Source organism: Cynocephalus volans, chromosome 2 (assembly GCF_027409185.1).
Source record: "Cynocephalus volans isolate mCynVol1 chromosome 2, mCynVol1.pri, whole genome shotgun sequence".
Classification (NCBI taxonomy): Eukaryota; Metazoa; Chordata; class Mammalia; order Dermoptera; family Cynocephalidae; genus Cynocephalus; species Cynocephalus volans.
Window position 1 is genome coordinate 78,174,452 of NC_084461.1, and position 20,043 is coordinate 78,194,494.

At 38.5% G+C, this 20,043-nt stretch overlaps 1 protein-coding gene across 1 annotated transcript in view; it reads left to right on the forward strand.

The window, feature by feature from the left end:
- The window catches only part of ADGRV1 (adhesion G protein-coupled receptor V1), a 548,065-nt gene that overhangs the window by 491,377 nt on the left and 36,645 nt on the right, over window positions 1–20,043 (forward strand). Inside the window, exon 86 of the mRNA XM_063086652.1 lies at window positions 1,950–2,071. Within this exon, the coding sequence (XP_062942722.1) occupies window positions 1,950–2,071 (122 nt within the window). The remainder of the gene's footprint in view (window positions 1–1,949; window positions 2,072–20,043) is intronic.

Below are 20,043 nucleotides of genomic sequence, written 5' to 3' on the forward strand. Positions count from 1 at the left end.
AAATCGTGATAGGAATGGATAATAACCCAGGAAATAAAATAGGAATCTATCACTCTGTATTGTAAAAATAAATAAATGAATAAATCAAACATTTGATAAGGAAAAGATATTTACATAATTTCACAGAAATGCCACAGGAGATACATATTAATTACAAAGGGGAAAAGGCTAACCTTACAATGCAGAGTCTGTGCAGCCACGGCCTTAACCAAGTGATCAAAATTGGCATCATCAGTAATAAGACAAAGGGATTCTTGTGCCACCCACTAGAATGCTATCAGAAGAACCCAGCATCTCCTCTGTGATTTCTGCCAGAGTTTTATACTCAAAATTTAATCATGAGAAAGCATCAAACTCAAATTTAAGAACACTCTACAATAAAAATTGGCTGGCAGTCATCAAAATGTCAGGGTCATGAAAGCTAATGTCACACAGACGAGCCATTTGGAGTTAAAGGAGACTACAGAGACACATCAACTACGCAAGGCCGGATCTTTCTGCTACAAAGGAAATTATTGGATTAATTGAATGGGATCTTAGGATGGTAGTAATGTTATCAATGTTAATTTCCTGACTTGATGGTATTGTGTTTGTGCAGGAAAATGTCTCTGTAGAAAATTAAAGTATTCAGAGGCGATGGGGGATCAGGTTGGCAACTTTCAAATGGCTCAGGAAGAAAAAATCTTGTACTGTACTTGCAACTCTTCTGTAAGTTTGGGATTATTTCAGAGGAAACTAAAATTTCAAAATTGCTAAAGTTGTATTTAACCATACAAATTTCTGTAGTGCATGAGGATTTTAGGTGTTAATTGATGATGGTGGGTAAATAAGGACTTTGAGGTCTGTCATGAGAATTGTCAGTGGTGTGATCCATGTCCTTGAACAGCTTGAAAATGTGTTTATTTTTGGATGCTGAGATGAGGCACTTTCTAAATCTTATATAACTTGTCATTTAAATATTAATATCCCCTCTATAAGATTATTATTCTAAAACCCAAATATCGAAGAAAATTCAAAATAAACAAGTCAAAAGTGTAATGAAGTCCCTTGGCTCTGAAGAATTCTGTTCTGAAAATGATTGAAACAAATTGCATGAGAACATGGGTAGAATAAGCTTAGTGTTGATAGTAGTGAATTGATCATCTTCTCTGTGAACTTGAGCAATAAATTTTGGTATCTTCTCAGTCAGAAAAAAAAAGTGAGTACATGTTTTCCCATCACACACACAAATGAATTTTGCATAATTTCTGGCTCTAGATGCCTGGTTGGAATATGCTACTTTCAGGACCGCACTGCTGCCTACCGTTTTCTGGTGGAACACTCTTTTAAAGAGATTTACACTGGTTCTTATGCATAGTTACAAGGTGTGATAGTGTAAGCACGTACAAGGGGTCTTCAGAAAGTTCATGGAAGGATTCGCATTATCTTGAAATTCAATTTTTTTGTGAACTTCTTGAAGTACAGTCATATACATTAGGAGGCACTTTTTTCCGCCACATATTTTTATTTTGTAATGCAGAAGAAGCTGATCCTGAATATTTAAAAAAAAAAAAAAATGAAGATCCTTCTCTAGCTTTCAGTGCAGAAACTAGGCAGCAAGCCTACTTAAATAATAACAAAAATAATAATCATAATAAATAGATTTACACAACTCCATAGTTGTTCATGGTACTTCCTGAACAGTCCAGCAGGTGGAACAGTTATCCTTCCCTATCCTCAGACCTCCCGGCAGACCTATTTGCAAAACAGAAAGAATGTGGACTCAGCAATGTGCCTTCTCTTCTCTGGCTTAAGAATGGGATTTCCAAGGTTGTTCTTTAAAAATGGGTACTTAGGTATGTAGAGTATGACAAGAAAGGAGCCAAAAATAACTTGGTGTATGTGTGTGACTATGCAGTATTCTGAAGCTCAAAAATTGTTTTGTTTTGTTTTGTTTCCATGATTTCTAGAAATTCCACTGATTTTATATCTCTTTGCCCTGATTTCTATGACATGGCTGTGGGGAGGACTGCACATGGCCTACAGACACTTCTGGATGTTGGTTCTCTTTGTCATTTTCAACAGTCTGCAGGTAAGCCTTTCAATTGATTACTGACAACATACATTTATCCTAATGGACACGAGGCATGGAGTTTCAATGTTAAAGATTCAAGTGGTTAAAGATGTTAAAGATTCTTTAACATCTGAAATATGGATGTGTTCTAACTTGCTCATTATTTAGGTAGGGAAGACAAAATATTTACTTTCCTTCATTTTGACAACATCCAAGGAACTATGAAAACATATTTTTTTTCCCAGCAGGATTTATGTTTGTTAACTTTGCAGGTGGCAGCCATGTAGGACCTACGGTTGTGTCTAGAAATTATATCAGTTGAGGAATGAAATAGATAACAATGTTCAAGCAATCCCCTCTTAATTCTGATATTTAGTGAAATGAGAATGTTTTGGTTCACTGAAAAATGATTGACATTCCCCTGGTATAGCAGTGCCCAGATTAAATTGTGAGCATGCTTGGAGAATATAACTAGAAATTATAACTGCAGCCAAAATTAAAGCTGACGTTTTTAGTGCTTTTGTTAAATGGAAAAATGTTGCACCCAAATGAACACATTTTTCTTGTTTTCCAAAGTGAAAGGTCTGTCCTAGACTGATGTAATTTCTTATATTTATCAGAAGTATCTCTCAAATAGTCCTTATTCTGGCCAACATCTTTCAGAGAACATGTATTGAAAACACACACAATTTAGGATTGTAGCATACAACTGACATGTGACTCAGTGCATTTTTAGGTTTGCTCTTTAGGAGAAAAATTCTTTAGTCAAATCATAGCTTACATGATGGTGCCTAATCAAAGCATAATATCAATTTAGGAAGCAGAAAATATAAAATAAAAGTTTGGAATCAAGTTGATACAAGTTGATATATAGACATCTCTCTGTATAGTTATAACTGAGCACCTAGTACCTGCCAGGCAGTGTACTAGTACTGCCAATACTAGTATGAGGAAGACAGCTCTATCCCTTTAGGGTCAGATAATTCAAGGGAGTAAACAGTTAGCTATAAGAATATACTATGGGGCTGGCTGGTTAGCTCATTTGGTTAGAGTGCCACCTTGCAACACCGAGGTCTAGGGTTTGGATCCCTGAGCTGGTCAGCTACCAAAAAAAAAAACTTTTTTTTTTCAATTAAGAAAAATAAAAACTAAATAAAAAAGAGGATACAATGGCAGGTGCCATGTAAACAGAGCATCCTGAGAGCTGAGTAATGGCCTGTTTACTCCAGCTCATGCTAGCATTTGAGCTGAGCCCAAAGGTAAGCTGTGAGGTCAGAGGCCCTGTCTTGGTCACCTTTGGATCCCTAGGGCCTAGTGGAATCAAGATGAAGGTGCAAACTGACAGCCTGCAAGTGTATTTTTTTTGGCAGACACACAGTTATACACAGAAAAGTTGTTTTAGATTAAATATTTGCTGCAAACTTTTAAAATTGGGAAATTTTACATTAAAAATCTGAATTTCTGGCTTATTTTTTTTAAAGGCAGTATTTACATGGCAGCCCTTTTCAAGTCCTGAGCAGATGCTGCCCCCTTCAGATAGGGTGTGTGACCTCAAGTTATGCCTGATATGCTTCATTCATTTTACCTGCCCCTGAGTTTGTGACAGCTTTAATTTTTACTAAATGAATGATGAGTGTATGATTAGAGATGGGTATTTCAAGCAGAGAAAACAGTGTTAAGTCAAAGCTGCAAAAAGGGAAAGTGATTAATCTTGCCTAGATTAAGTAGAGGGTTGGGAGGGAGGAAGAAAGTTTTGGCAATTAGAAAAGAAGACAGAAAAGGTTGGCTTAAATGCAAGCAGCAGACCATACTCGGGATGTTAGATTTCAGCCTTTACGCAGTGGGAAACCGTGTTTGTTTTGTTCTGATTTTTTTTTTTATTTTGTCAATTTTAATTTTCTTTTTCATTTTGAATGAGGGTGACATGCTCGTGCCTACCCTTCAGAAGGATAACCGGAAATGTTTAGGAGAGGATATTGAAAAGAAGAGCATCTCTAGGCAGGTAGACTGTTGTCATGTTCCAGACTATAGATGGTCTGGTGATGCTCCTGGGAATAAAGAGTAGGTGACTGGTTTGAGAGTTGTCACAGAGATAAATACTAATGAATTTTGGTTAGCTAATTAGATGTGGTAATGTTGAGTGCCAGAGAGAAACATTACTTAGAAATTCTTGGCTTGGGTGAACATCTGGGCACTGACTACCTTTAGTCACATAAAGAGCAAGGTTCTAGGGAATCTGCAGTGAAGTTGGTGAGATCTGCGAGACACTGGTTGGTAACCGGGTATAGGGAGAGGGCTAGTGAATGAGGTTTTTTAATGAGTGATCAGAGAGCTAGGAAGAGAACCAAGATAGGGTCTGGAGTTGCTGGTAGCAAAGATATCAAAAGGAAGCAACACCTAACTCTGTCAAGTGTAGCAGAGAAGTTAAATAGGATGACAAGGGGGAGCAATGTGGTCTGCCGCAAGGGTTCCCCCACTGCAGTGCGCATCCGAATTCCATGGCAGCTTGTTAAAACACGGATTGTGAGGCCCCACCAGAGTTTCTGATGCAGTAGGTCTGGATGGAATCTCATCATTTGCATTTCTGACAAGTTTCCAGACGATGCCGATTCAGCTGCTCCTAGGGACCCCAGTTTCAGAATAAAGAAGTTAAATGGAGAATGTAAAAAGAGAGAAAGAAACAGCTTAGAAAGGGAGGTCGGTTGGTTCAAAGGAGATTTTTTTGTGTGTTTGTTTACTTGTAAAATGAACCAACAAAGAAGAGGGTGAAACCAGAGGAAAGATTCATTGTCATGACAAGATCATGGACGAGGCAGGAAGAGCAGAAGAGACAGATATTTCTTTCTCTGAGGTTGGGAAAAGAAAGGCTGATTGGTGTACACAAAAAACTGTTCTGGAGCTGAAAGTGTGAAAAGTTGGCATTTGCATCTAATGCCCTCTCTTCTCTCTTAAAGGCAGGAAAACAAAGTCATTTGTTGAAAGGAATGAGCCCAAAGCTTGAGGTAAAAATAATGAACAGTACGGAGCATTTTCGAGGCAGAAAGTAAATAACTTAAACTGTTAGAGGATGGTCAAGAAACATTGCTTAGGGCCTGCCCTGTGGCTCACTCAGGAGAGTGCAGAGCTGGTAGCGCCGAGTCCGCAGGTTCAGATCCTATACAGGGATGGCCGGTGCGCTCACTGGCTGAGCGTGGTGCGGACCACACCGTGCCGAGGGTTGCGATCCCCTTACCCGGTCAAAAAAAAAAAAAAAGAAAAGAAAAAGAAAAGAAACATTGCTTACAGAGAAGTCAGTGGGATTCAGTGGAGGGGGACAACTTAAATCTGTAATTGAGCCAGTCAGCAGTAATTAAATAAATGTAAACCGAAATATTAAAATGGTGGCCTGTATAACCTATCAAACCACATATACAGGAAAAAGTTTATTGAGCTCTTGTGGAGGTTTGTAAATAAAGGAGAACTGTTGAACATTATGTTATATTTCATTGGAAGATATGAAAGAAATTATGATCTCTTTGAGGAACTTATTACAAGCTAAGTACAGGTTAAAACTAAAAATATTTCAAACTCATGTTTAATGAGCTTAATTCAATATATGTAACATTACTGAAGCAATGACTATTTGTATCACTACTGCTTGGTACCTGGCACACTGGCACATTCCTGATAACAAGTGCTCAGTGAATCAGTCCTAAAAGCAATGTTTATCAAGAAACATTGGAAATATCACTTCTCTAGGGCTTATTGGGGCTCATTTAATTTATAAACTGCCCCGGGTCTTCAATTTATGCATTTCCATGGAATATGACTATATAGTAGTGATCTTCCAAGTTCCTTGAAGACTTAATGGTTTTTTGAGTTTTTTAAAATGGCCTTTGTGTTTCTTTATTGGCTTTTGTCCAATACCTGTGACCACAAAAGTATATTATATATCTTATACTTGCCTACTATATTTTGCTCAGAGGAGATTATGGCCTCAATTTTTTAATATTTAACCTAGATTATTATGATGTCATAGGTGCTCTGAGACTGATGGAATGAGAGGCATATTTCTATATTATTCTGACTTTTTGATATTTAATATTTGATGCATTTTAAATAAGGAAATATTGATCACTTGAAATATTATCAGGAATTTATTAATCATTTCCTGAAAGATTAAACTTATAATACATTTGAGCATTTAAGAAAATGTATGTGCATCCTGATTTGAGCATCACATATTGCACACAGGTAATGATATTCAACTCTGTACCCCACAGATATCTACAGTCAACTATGTTACAATAGGAAAAAAAAAGTATGTGAAGTATTTTGTAAAGTATGATGGATGCAAATGCTAAAGTGAAGTTTAGGAAAATCATTCTAAATATGTCTATTATTCTTTCTATTGCTTAATAATCTTCCTTGAACTGTAAAAGCTTTTTACCCCCAAGGATGAACTTTTACTCAAATTCCTATTGATCTATCCTCATTATTTGCATCTTCTAGATTGTTTAAAAAAACAAATTATGCTGTTGGGTATCAAGGGTGAGCAGGAAATAAAAATGAAGGTGGGAGATACCCTTCAAGTTTATTCTCTGGGAATTTTTTCCTAATTCCAGTAGCTAATAGATAACATATCAGCATGATCATAATAGTTGTGTTTTTCCTACTTCCCTATAATGCACTTGATGTGAGGTGAACATATCCTGTTTTTCATTGTGCTTTATTTCATGTCAAAAGAGGGATTCTGAAACTTCAAAAAAGAAAAAGTAGTTTTGTAGTTACTTGGCTAGTGAACCCAAATTCCAAAGGCCTCTGGGCTCTATCTTTCTCTTTGCTGAATGGGCTTGCTGAATGTACTGAGCATGGCTGCTGTCACCAGTGCAAGACTCACCTTCCACCAGCAGAGAAAGAGCTTATCCCTCAATAAAAAAATCCTAGGAGGGACTGAATTGCCCCACCTTAGATCACATCCCATCTAAGAACCAGTACATGGTTGACAGGTGCTCTGGCCAGGCCTGGGTCATGAGCAGACTCCAGTGCTGGAAAGAGTCAAGTTGATCTCATAAAAACCACATGGAATGGAATTCCCATGAGAAGAAAGGATTCTCTTACCAACAGAAGTGAGCAGCAGTACTAGGCAGGCCAAAGTGACAGATGTCCACTGTCATACTTTCTAAAACTTCTTGTTCATTGATTCAAGTTTGGACAAGGCCAAGGATAGCTACTGTCAAACTGCTAGGAAACTTCATCAGTGTAACATCAGTTTATTATGACTATACTTGCAATTCACCATATAACCAAATGTTTCTATGTTGTCCACAAGAAATTCATGAGACTATGTTTAATTTTTTTTTAATTCATCATTTCATTATTCCAGTAAACTCTGTTTTTAAAAAAAACACGAGTTCAGTTTGTCATTTTTAAGTAGATTCATGCTAATACTTATAGATCATAAGTTTCTTAAACTGTTTACTTAAGTAGATCCAAATTTGTATGATGATTAATGGGAGTATTTACCAGGCTGACACTCAGCTGGTAGGCAATGATAGAACCCTATCAATTGTTAAAATATTAAAGTAGCTACTGTCCAAGTCCCCTGCATGTGTCCCAGACTTCCAGCCATTTAAGTTAAAAGCATCCCCACACTTTCAGCAGCTAAAAGGCTAACACTTGGCCAGATAGGGAGCATCCAGAATGCCACTCCAGTGAGAAACCTGCAGTCATTCTGAATGGGCAATGCCTGTGCCACTCTCATCACTAAATATTTTACATATCACTCCCAGCTGTAATTATGTTCTAAAGTATTTTTCTATTTTTAACCTGACCCAGTCAGATTCAGACTGACATGTAGCATTTATTTTAAGTTTTCTAATAGGGGCTTCTCACATTTACTGTGTCAAAATTCCACTGATTGACAATTTACTTACATGTAGGGAATCCTGCATAAGATAATGAGGGTAGCCAGCAATATGAGGCATGAGATTCTTGGAGACGCCAGAAAATAGGTGTTTGGAAAAGATTCATATACATAGAAGGTTTCCAAAAGCTGAAATGCATTCTTCTTGGAATGGATAAGCTGGCAAAGGAGCAGAACTTCTCATAGCATTGGGACAGGGCACTTCTCAGTCTGTCAGTTAGGAGAGTGCATTCTCCAGAGTTCTGTGTCTCTGTAACTGATGTATACTTGTTCACTTATGTGAGCATCTGGTCTAGAGATGTTCCCTAGCAGTTTTTGAATCATTCCCTATTTTAGAGAAGGGAGTTACAACATGGAATTTGTAGCTAAAAATATATATATTTTTTAATATTCAGACTTACAGATCAGTTGGTTAAAATCATTTTCATTCGTAGCCACGTCTTAAACTACTAAATGGCTGGGAATTAAGTGACTCAAAGGTGGGCACCATTTTATTCTTTTTTTCAAATTATTATTACTATTCTTTGGTGGCCACTAGAGTGCCTTGAACACAAGAAGCATTTTCTTACACATAAGAGAGTTGTGTTTCTCTCCCTCCCTCCCTCCCTCCCTCTGTTTTCCCCTCCTTTCTGCCTCCTTCTCTTCCTTCTTTTCTCCCTTCTTTGTTTGCTTTACATGTGTCTCTTGTTGGTATATGAGCATGTTGAATTTCAGTTTTAAAACTAAAGCCATCTTTTATGAAGAGATTTTCCCAAATTAAAATAGTCCTTGAGGTATTGTGAGAAATGGAACATATTTCTTTGCTCATGAAAAAGCACAGATTTCATTCCAAATGGAATAAAGGAGCAAATTAATAATCCCCCTTTAATTTTCTTTTGTGAGGATTTTCCTTTAGCATCCAGAGGGATTCAGTGCAGGTGTCTGCTTAGATACAGAACATATTTCGTCTTGGCTGCTTCGCTTTGAGGATAAACAGTTCTTGGGAAATACATATTGTTAAATAATCAGTTACAGAGGACTAATTGTTTCAAGGCACTCTCTTTGCAATTGCTTCCCAGCAGCCAACAGTAATAAGAAATATCACTTTGTTTCCATTGGAGACTAGCACATGAACTGTTCATGAAGGGTGGAAAAGGAGTCTTCCCAGAAAACCCTGGAATGAACATGTAGAAGCCAGGGAAGGTTGGGACTCTATCACTGATTTGTCCCAGAGCCATGTCAAGTTCAGTGGGGAAAAAAAAAAAAAAATCACTACATTTGTTTCATAGAGTGAGATTCAGAGAGACTACTGAATGCCTCATGTGTTCTTCAAAACATCCCCAATCATTTCTATAACTTTACAAGTAAATATACAGGAGCTGAGATAAGCAGGTGTGTTTAAATTTTCCTGATCAGATTGTGCCACTCTGTCCAGTGTTCGCTAGTGTCTGGGCTGGTGAAATATCATTGAGTTTCTATGCAGTAAACTTCTCACTCCATTTGATAATAAATGCCAATGTCTGACATTGCCTGTTCATTAGCCTGTTTATTGACCTGACAGAGTCATTCAGACAGACTGCAGGATTTTCACCTTTGTTTGATCTGGGTTCTCTCCTTAAAAGTGTCAGGGTCTGATTTACCAGTAAACATTTTCTGTGAATACAGTTTTAGTCATGAGGGGCCTGAACAGACTATACCTTCCTTTTAATGCCTTGCTCCATCCTTCCAAAACAGGTGCCTACCTTTCTCCTGCCCTAACCATCCTCTCTATTTCTTTCTCTGTGTTTTTTTTCATTTCAAAATTGCTGTTGTTTTCTGGGCTTTCTATGACCACGTTTTGTTTGTTTGTTTGTTTGTTTGTTTTTCATTTTAACCGTGTAACATGCTTTTTCCTGGGCCCTGTGGGTCTTCGCTTTACCTGCAAAAAGATCTAGCACAGTCTGATGCTTGAAAGAGCAAATCAGCAAGACTTAGAGTAAGCAAGATGTGTACCACCCCTTTAAAACAATTTTGGGAGAGCAAAGCAAACAGTAACATTTAGGACTGGTTTTTACCTGTTCATTCAGATTCGCCTTAGTGTTAATGTATGATTTTTTCTAGGTTCTAGAATCTTATTCTTATCTCTTGTATTACTTGAATGTTGGGGTGGGAATAATACATTTTTTATAAATAAATACTTTTATATGCATATTTATGGTAACACTCTTTAATATTGGGCTGTCAGGTCCAATGGAACATGCATGCAAGTAAGTAGCAGGCAACCTTAATTCCACTGAGCTACTTGACATCTCTGAGCTTTAGTTATCTACTTTCCAAGCAGAGGTACTGATTCTGACCCTAAAGTTTTGTCCTAAAGATCATGAAAAAATGTATGAATATGAATGAATTTTGTAAACTGCATAATTTTTACAAATGCGAAGCATTATAAATGAACCAAAAGAAATGTTTGTCTCGGGAGCTGTATCAACAAAAATCAGAGGCCGAAGAGATGAGACTGTAAACTTAGTCTTTGAATCTGTCTCTTATGCCTTTGGTTCTCTACCTGAGCTATTTCATCCACTCATATGTATTCCCCTCATGCAGATCCAATAGCTCCTCTGTGACTGCCATCACAGTCCTTGGTTTACAACATAGATCTGTTATATGTCACTCATCTGCTTTTAAATGTATAGCATACAATGTATATCGACAAAATAAAATAAAAATAAAAAATAAAAAAAAAATAAATGTATAGCAAATGGCTTTAGGTTCAAGCAAGTAACTTATGAGACTGAAATGGGCTTATGGTAAGACTATAGGGATTGGTGGGGACCGTAGAAGAACTGGAGATTACAGCCTTCTCCTAAAAGCATTCAGTGGAAATGAAAAAAGCAAACACTGTGTGGGCCAAACAAAAGTTTGTGCAGGGTAAATTCCCATAGCTGGCAGTCAGTGTGCAACCTCTAGATAAAAATAAGTTCAAATTTCTTCTTCTAGAGAAAATTTAATTTTCTTTGGAAAGCAAATTGCCTTGGGCAGATCACCTTGATCCAGTAGAAACTGGATTTCAGGCATTTTAAAGGTTAATTTATTTATACTTTGTCTCCTCTCTTGGGATAAACTGGAAGTTTGTTCAAGGGACCCAGTGACTCAACCAAAAGCCTATTGTGTTTTCTGGAAGTTCCTCCCCCTTGGCAGTCTCTGGACTCCATTTTTTTTATTTCCAAGCACTGTGAGTCTCCTGAATTCTTTGCTTAGCTCTTTAGTTTCGGAGCAGCTGCTCTCTGCTTAGTTTCTTACCCCTTCGCCCCATGCACAGGAAACTTCAGAAATGGCAAATGGCTTTGTAGTTCTCTTTTTCTCTAGAATCTTGACCCCTCAAGTCTTGGTGGCCTTGGTAGACTTGAACCATATTTTTGTCTCCCCAACCTAGTCAGATTGCTTCCAGGTTCAGGCTGCAAGTCTCTGTTCAGCCTTCAGGCATCTCACTGTGAACTCGAAAACTCCCCAAAGGAAAAACACAACAGCGAATATAGGGCTCCCTCTCAATGGGTTTTGTTTCTCTCCAGAATCTTGGTCCATCAAGTACTGGCTGTTTTGATTACTCTCTGTTTTTGTTCTTGTTCTTGTTGTTGTTATTGTGTACGCGTGTCTGAAAGCATTTTCTCTATTTTGCACAGTTGTATTCAATGAGAAGATTAATCTGATATAAACTACTCCATCAGAGCCAGCAGTAAAAAAATCTCAATAAATTTATTTCAACAGGTATCTAATAAATTTTAAACATAAACTGAATGCATATTGATAAATGAAGATATTTATAGCCAGTGCAATTCATCAGCTAGAGTTACTTTTCAAGACATATGCACTGATCTAGCATCCTAGAAACACCTTGATGAGAAAGCCTGTGCATGCAACATCTGTGATGAGGTGCACTTGATGTCTTGCATATCAACGAAATTGTAAAAATAAATAAGAACTGAATAAGATTGTAGAATTTATAATCCATAGTGGAAAATTGAGATTCAGAAATGATGTCCTTGATAGAATGACCACGTACTTATTTCACAAAACTGTAATATACCAATAGAAGAGACAGACTGTCAACACAGAAGGGTAACTAACGATTCATCCTCCAAAAGGTTACTACTCCAGGAAACAAGTTTGCCTTCTATATGGATAGAAAACTGTCAGCTACAAATCTACTGAAAAAAATTTTAATGGCATAAATTCAAGCATAAACTGAACTTTTTAAAAACCTCTTTAGATAGATGGATCTGGTAAGTTCTATACTCAGTCCTTCAGAATAAGTCAATTCCATGTCACTGTTTTCCTCTGCAAATATTGTAAATATGTTCCCTTTAGTTTGAGAAATAGCAGGAAATAGTGAGTTGAAAACACTTTGGAATACAAATCCTGTCCTACTCGTTTTTAGCTTTGTGATCATAGGCAAGTTATTTAATTTCTCTGAAATGGGAATAGTACTACTCACTTTACAAGGCATTTATGGAAATCAACCAAAAAAGATATATATTAACATTTCTAGCACTTTATAGGTGTATAGTAACATTAACTGCCTTTCTCCTGTCCCTAATATGACACCATAATTGCATATGCATTTAATTTAATATTATTTCACACAGACAAATATGAGCTTCAACTCTTCATACCGTATCACTGAAATCAGTTAGCAGTGTTTCTCTAATTGCTAATTATTCACTCTATTCAGAAGCCTGATGATGTCACAGGCCACATTCACTGAGCTACCAACTCAGTGATTTTATTTGGCAACAAGACCACAATGTATAGATTTTATATGTGTGATGTATACATAAAATCTATCAGTTATATTTTGTCCTTTGTTTCGTAACTAATGTTTTGAAACATTTTGGGGCAACACCAGACTGTCTGTCTTATTACTCTCATTATAAAGTAGTAATATAGTCAAGCATTGTAAAGCTAGGGCTAGGTCTCACAGACCCCTCGAGCCCGTTGTCCAGACTGGGTCACAAACCCTTCACACACAGATCTACGAGCTAGGTAATAGGAAAAGGTCCTTGGAGCCATTAGTAAAGAAATAATAGGCTTTTATTCAGAGCTAGGAGCAGTCGACCTAATATGGCTTCCCAGAGCGTCCTCTAGAAGCTTCGGGCATGCGCTGTCTGCTTCAGATCTCGATCAGCTTGCAGTATAGTGAGCAGTAGCCAGGCTCCGGTCAGCAGAAAAGTGGCCACCGGGCACCACATGCTCAAGGACAGCCACATTTCCGCCCCCTCCCAAAGGGTTCTGCGCTGTAGTGCCTGGTCTATTCTGACTTGCAGTATAGTGAGCAGCAACCAGATCCCGGTCAACAGGAAAGGGGCCATAGGGCAAAGCATATTCAAGAGTAGCCACATTTTCTCCTTCTCCCAGTGGGCTTTTGGCTCCCTTACCTGCTTGGAATCCTGACGACTACACCAATTGTAAAGCTAGGGCTAGGTCTCGCAGACCCCTCGAGCTCGTAGACCTGCGTGTGAAGGGTTTGTGACCCAGTCTGGACAACAGGCTGAAGGCGTCTGTGAGACCTAGCCCTAGCTTTACAGGAGGCCACTGCCCTTGGTAGATATTTGATTTGACATGTGATATTTAGGAAGAAAATTGGTAAAATCACAATCAGTTCATTACTTTCTTAAAAGATTTTTCAGGAGATTTTGTTTCAATGTTGATTACTAGAACAGGGCATTTGCAGAAAGGAAGAGTGCTACATAGTGTCATTTATCCCAGGAGTAAAATTAACTGCTAAGATTCTAAAAACTAAAAGGTAAAATGGGTAAAGTAGAATATTAAGGTAGTCATTTTAAAAGATTTGCAAGAAAAATCTAATATTTAGGCATTTAGAGGAAAAGAGCATTTGAGTTCATCAGTATTCTTCATTGTAAAATTGATTATAAAACTATAATAAAAATTTTCATTTGTAAAATTTGCAATATCAAAAACAAAAGTATATTATATGTAGTTTATTGCTTACAATGGGTTTATTGGGATGTAGCCCCATCGTAAGTCAAGCAGCAGCTATATATGTGAAGGGTGGCTGAGTGTGTAAAGCAGGAACAGTGCTCAGAAAATATTAGTTCATCTTCTTGAGAGGGTGATGGTTGTTATGCAGTGTTATTTGAATTTTTTCTTAGCAATAATCATCATTATCATCATTAGAGAAGTTCATAGGAGTATCTAGGAAAGTCAGAGATGGCTTCAGGAAAGATGTGGTCTTTGAGCTGGGCTGCAAAGGATACCGAATTTGGATGAGTCTGAAGGAGAGGAAAGTCTCTTCAGGTAGAAGAAAGGGAAGGGCAAAGGCACCAGGTAGAAGAGAGCAGAGTTATCTTGGTCTGGCTGGAGTGAAACTTATGTGGGAGAATAAAAAGACCCTGGGGTAGGGGGTGGTGACATGAGCAAAGCCTTTGTGCCACATTATTATGGGATCTATTAAAATAGTTTAAGGAATTAAAAGAAAAAATTAAAAATCATTCTTTTGTAAATACCTTAACCACTGCAAACATTGAATTCTGGCCCCTTGCATTCCATCTGTAAAGACAAGTTCAAAGACAGCCACAGGGAGTCTGTTCTGCTGGAAAACAGAACCACAATCATAGGTGCTCTTGCTCCTCCCACTAATAATACTGACTCTGAGCTCAGAGCAGCATGAAAGGAATTTACCATAAATAGATAATACATAAAGGCATAAAAAACTGTAGTCCAGAGTGTAATCTTCTTGAGATCAAAGGCCATGACTTATAAATCTCCCATGCATCTCACAATCATAGCACCTTGTACCATGCTGAGAACCTACTGAATTGAATTCCCAGGAGCACTTGCAGTTGAGGACACTGCACAAATGGGCACTGAAGTGAAAGCACCTTATCTAATCCTTAAGGCATCGAGAATGGTACCAGTGAGGGGCCCTCTGATCGTGGCATCATTTCTGCCTAAAACTACAGGCGATTCCTTTTCTTTTCCTTTCTCTGTCTCTGTCTCATCAGCTGGAATTTCTTATCATCTTTTCCTTTCAACATCTGTTTTCTATTGCATCCCGCTGTTTCCATCTTTTATCTGTCTTGATTATTCTTGCATATTTGTAGCTCTGTTAGTAATCCTAAAGATAACTACAACTTGTTCTCTGAGAGAGCAAGCCTTCAGTACACAAGAACCCAATGACATAAAAAAAATCATATAAAACCAAAAAATTCACCTACTAGTGCTCAGCAGGGAATTTTTGTTTGTTTGTTTCAGAAGGCATGGTGAGTTTTCGGATTTAGTAAGGGTGAAAACAAAGAATAAAGCATTCATACTGTGTCATTTCAGATTGCCAGTGTACATTTCTAGTAACAGTTAATACATTTCTGGTAGGCAGGTGCTGTGAGGAATCATAGATAGGCAACTGGATTCCTGAAGTCAGCCAAGAGTTGATTGCTTATGTTTTGAGAGCTGTGTGAAGAAGAGAAATGTTGGCACACCACTGCTGTGTAGTCAACAGGAGTCTTACAGCTGCAGGCCCTGGAGCACTTTGAAAATCGCCCCTAGTTGTCTTTTGCCTCTGTGTTACCAACTTATCACCTAGCCCTGCAGTGGCTTTCATGCTGCGAGTTGCCAGAAGCTACCCTCTGCTATTTTACAAGGAGAGCGCTGGCAGCTGTCCCGAAGATGGAGTCCAAATGTGATTTCCGTAGTTTCAGATGGAAGCAAGAAAATGTTTTAGAGCTCTTGTTATCTTGACTTCAGGCATCGTGCCTCATATTTATCTACTTTGCAGCCAAATTTTGGGCTGGCATTAAAAAATAAAATAAAACTACAGACACCCACTTTTCCTTTGCCCCTCAGAACTCTATCCATTGCCATTACTTTATATTTTTTTATTGGCAAATACTTGGCTCAGTTATATGAGTTATATACCTCCCTTGCTAATAAAAATCTTTTCCATCCAAGCAGCAGTTGTATTCGCAGACACAAAGACAGCAGAGAGCTGTGGCACTTTGGCTTTATTGGCCTTTCTGGCCCTTTTGGCAAAGGAAAGTGGTTCTTACTAGTAGGTGCCTATCCAGCCTCAGGGCAGCTCAGAGGCAAGGAGTGTAGAAAAAGTGAGGGAGTATCATGAGCTAAACCCTGCCAAAGAGCTATTGATGAGCATGACTGACACTAGGTACTCACTCAGGCACTTAAGGCACTTACACCAGAAGTTGCAAACTCTGATGTCTACAGGGGCAGCAAGCAGACCGGCCCAGGGCCTGTGGTCAAGAGTGAGCGTGCCTTGTCTAAAGGGGGCAGCAACTACTTGGCTCCTGTTAAACGTTTGCTAGACAGGAAGCAGATCCAGTGTCAGCCAGATCTGATTTTTCTAGAGAAGCCAGAAACCAGATTTTTATGTGAAAGTTCTAATTTGTTAGTGTTGGCAAGTATTTAAAGACAACCTTTAAACACTTTGCGGGCCAATCAAAACCTGTTGGCAGGCAGTATTCAAGCTGCCAGCTTGTGACCTCTGGCTTACCTAGTAGGCGCTCCCTCGTGGTCCTGTGGATCAGGGAAAAGAAACATTTCCAGCTTTATCTGTCTTTTATAAACTTTCTACACTGCACATTTTATTTTAAAATCAGAGTTGTTTTTAGAGCTCTTGGACCCCTTTTCTGAACACAGTCTGGAACATACTCCAGCTCTCAGGGCGGCCTCAGAATGATCCGTCCCCTCAAGTGATCTTAAGTTCATGGTTTATCTGAAAGGGGGAAGGGAGAGGCTGGACATTCTGGGCCCACTCTGGGCTAGTACAAAACACTGAGCTCCTCCTCAGTTACAGCTACTGCCTCAAAGGAAACACAAATTCACTTATCCTTGATATATGAGGATAAGGGACATGTTGGGCATAAGCCAGGCTAGAACCTCCTCACGTGTGCTTGGTGGTATGTCCATGTAGAAGACAGTGAGATGCTGTGGGAGACAGAGATAAAGGAAGAATGGAATGGGGAATGCAAGAACACAGTTCCTATTCCTCAACTGCAAGTAAGAAAAAGCCATGGAGATCAAAAGTAGAGGAGTTAAATAACCAGACCACGGGAAATGCTCAGTGTACCTTTCTAATTTGTTCAATGAGTGTGCCCATCCCTACACCAGGCTGTAGGAAATCGTCACCAAAAATAGAAGCAGTGCCAGTGGTCCAGGGACTGGGATGGAGACAATGGACTATTTCTTCCCAACTGGAAGAATAGGTCAAGTGAGCAGATAAAAACATGGGGCAAGTCAGAAGAAACATCAGCCCCCAGCTCATGGGTGTGTTTCATCTTTATGGTGTGAGAGTCGGGCCAGAAGTCTGAATAACCAAGTCAGGACCTGAATTCTGGCTTGATCCGAGCTGCGGTTCAGGAATGCGCACAGCATTTGGGACAAAATTAAGTCCTGTATGTCCAGCGTCATCTGTGTCCTGTGTTTCTTTGTTTCTTTTTTTAATGGATTTTTCCCCCAGAGGGGAAAAGATGACATCAGCCAAATATGAGATACAGGCTCATCTAATTAAAATTTTTGTCTATTTACTTGTGATTTTAAAAAGAATATGAAGCATGCTTGGGAGACATTTGTGTCTGGAAAGAGTTGAGCAACTCTAAAGCTGTAGCGTGCGGCAATTGGTTAAAAATTGCTAAATTATGTTTCTTTATTTTCCACGAAATGTCAAATGTTCTTTTGCTTCTATAAAGGTCAGTATGGTTTAAAGAGGAAAAAACCCCAAACTTGGACCATTAACTTGTTACTGAACTTCAGAAGTGTTTTATTTACCAGTAAAATTAAATCTAAAAATGTTTTGGTGGCTCTGAAACGAGAAAGACTAGATTGCAATAAAATTAATGACTTTGTTACTTTCCTCTGTTTTTCTTGGCCTTCTAGTGAAAGACAACAAGGAGAAAACTAATTTGACAGCAAAAGTTATTTATGATTACTCCATATGTGTACATATATGTGGAATATAAATTGCCATGTTGGATGGGTGGGGTGTCATAATTTTTCCCTTTTCTACCCTTAGACATTCTCGAACAGACTATAACTGTGGAAATAAAATCCTTTTCATGTATAGATTTCATAGTGGCGTTTACCAAATGGTAACCAAGGCTTTGCTCTTCCAGCAGAGAAGTCATCTCTTTTTTATAACTGACAATGAACAACCGAGCACACGCACATACACTGTATGAAAAAGAGGAAGTACTGTTTATTCAAGGTTATTTTCTAATAACCATTGTTATTTATTAGCACTGTTTGCTCTAGTCATAATGCATTACTGCCTCATACTTCTTTTTGGAAAAACAAAGTGAAAATAATAAAATAGGGTTATTTAACAATATGAAACCAAAAATTTCTTTTTTTAAAAAAATTTTACTTCTCAAAATACATTGTAGTTGATTTTCATGTCCCTTTACCTGTTCCTCTCCACCCCCCCACCCCCACATCGTATCTGTTCACTTGACTTAAATAGTTCAAGGAATTTTTGTGGTTGTTCTGTCTTCTCCCCGCCCCCCCTTTATTTGTTTGCATGTTTATTAAAACCAAAAAGTTCTATTGAATCGCACCTTCTAATCCTATTACAAAGGTCGAGTGTAGTCTGGCAAAATGTAGGCCACGAAATGATTATTGTTGTCACTGATAACACATACCAGTGACATTGTCACAATAGAATAGGCAAAAGTTTATCCTTAGTAGCTCCCCACCCACCTGCCCGTGTCTTCTCCCCTCTCCTGCCCCTGCCTCCTTACTCTTCCTAACTTGTGTTCTTTTGCTGAGCGTGGCTCGCTGTCCGTTGATCCCCACTGAGGATTTCACAGCGCTAGTTTCAGACATGCCTCTGGCAAGGATATTAGCATTTTAAGGAGAGACTCCCAGACCTTCTGCCCATTCCTTCTATGCCTGTAGTGAAAGTGAACATAGCAAAACCCATTTGCCTCAGTCATCCACCATCCAGGGTATGAGAAGAGCAAGCATAAGCTTGCAACTGCACTTCCTGGGTTCAAATCCTGGCTCTGCCACTTGCCAGTTCTGTGATCATGGACAAGTTACTTAACATCCCTGCCTCAGTTTCCTCATCTATGGAGTGAAAAAGACACTGATACCTATTTCACAAAATTGTTGTGAGGACTGAATGAGACAATATGTGTAAAACATTTAAAAGAGTGGCTACACACAGTAAGCACTCAATAAATGTTAATTACTACTGTTATGTTATTACCATTATTCCTGTCTTAGTCCACTCAGGCTGCTATAATTTATAAACAAGAGAAATTTATTGCTCACAGTTTTAGAAACTGAGAAGTCCAAGATTGATGTGCCAGCAGATTTAGTGTCTGGTAAAGACCTGTTCCTCATAGATGGTGTCTTCAGTGTCCTCACATGGCACTTTTTTGTAAAGACATTAATCCTTTTCATGAGGGTGGAGCCCCCATGACCTAAACATCTCCTAAAGGCCCTACCTCATAATACCACAACAGTGGTTTCAACAGGAATTTTGGTGGGAAACATCCAGATCACAGCAGTTCCCAATATTACCATCCCTGTTTTACAGATCACATTTTCTGAACTAACTTTGTAATTATTCCTCTGTTCCTTGAGCTAAGTATTTACCACAGTTAGAGCTAGAAGATTCTTCATTTGAATTAATTAACTAATTTATTTATTACTCTACTCTATTCCAGGAACTATTTTATGTGCTTTGGATAAGTCACAAAGCAGACAAAGTATCTGTTAACAAAATAGATAGAAATGCCTGCCCTCAAGAAACTTACGTTTTAGCAGGGAGTGGAGGATGGGTGGGGTGAAGGGAATAGATGGATCATACAAATAAACATAAGTAAATTATGTAGCATGTTAGAAGGTGATAAATGAATGCTAAGTTTAGTAGAGTGAGGGGCAGGCAGGTGGGCTGCATTTTTGAGTTGATTTTGGTATATGGTGAGTGGTATGGATCTAGTTTCATTCTCCTACATGTGGATGTCCAGTTTTCCCAACACCGTTTATTGAAGAAGCAGTATTTCCCCAATGTATGTTCTTGGTGCCTTTGTAGAAGATCAGTTGACTGTAAGTCTGTGGGTTGATTTCTGGGTTCTCTATTCTGCTCCATTGTTCT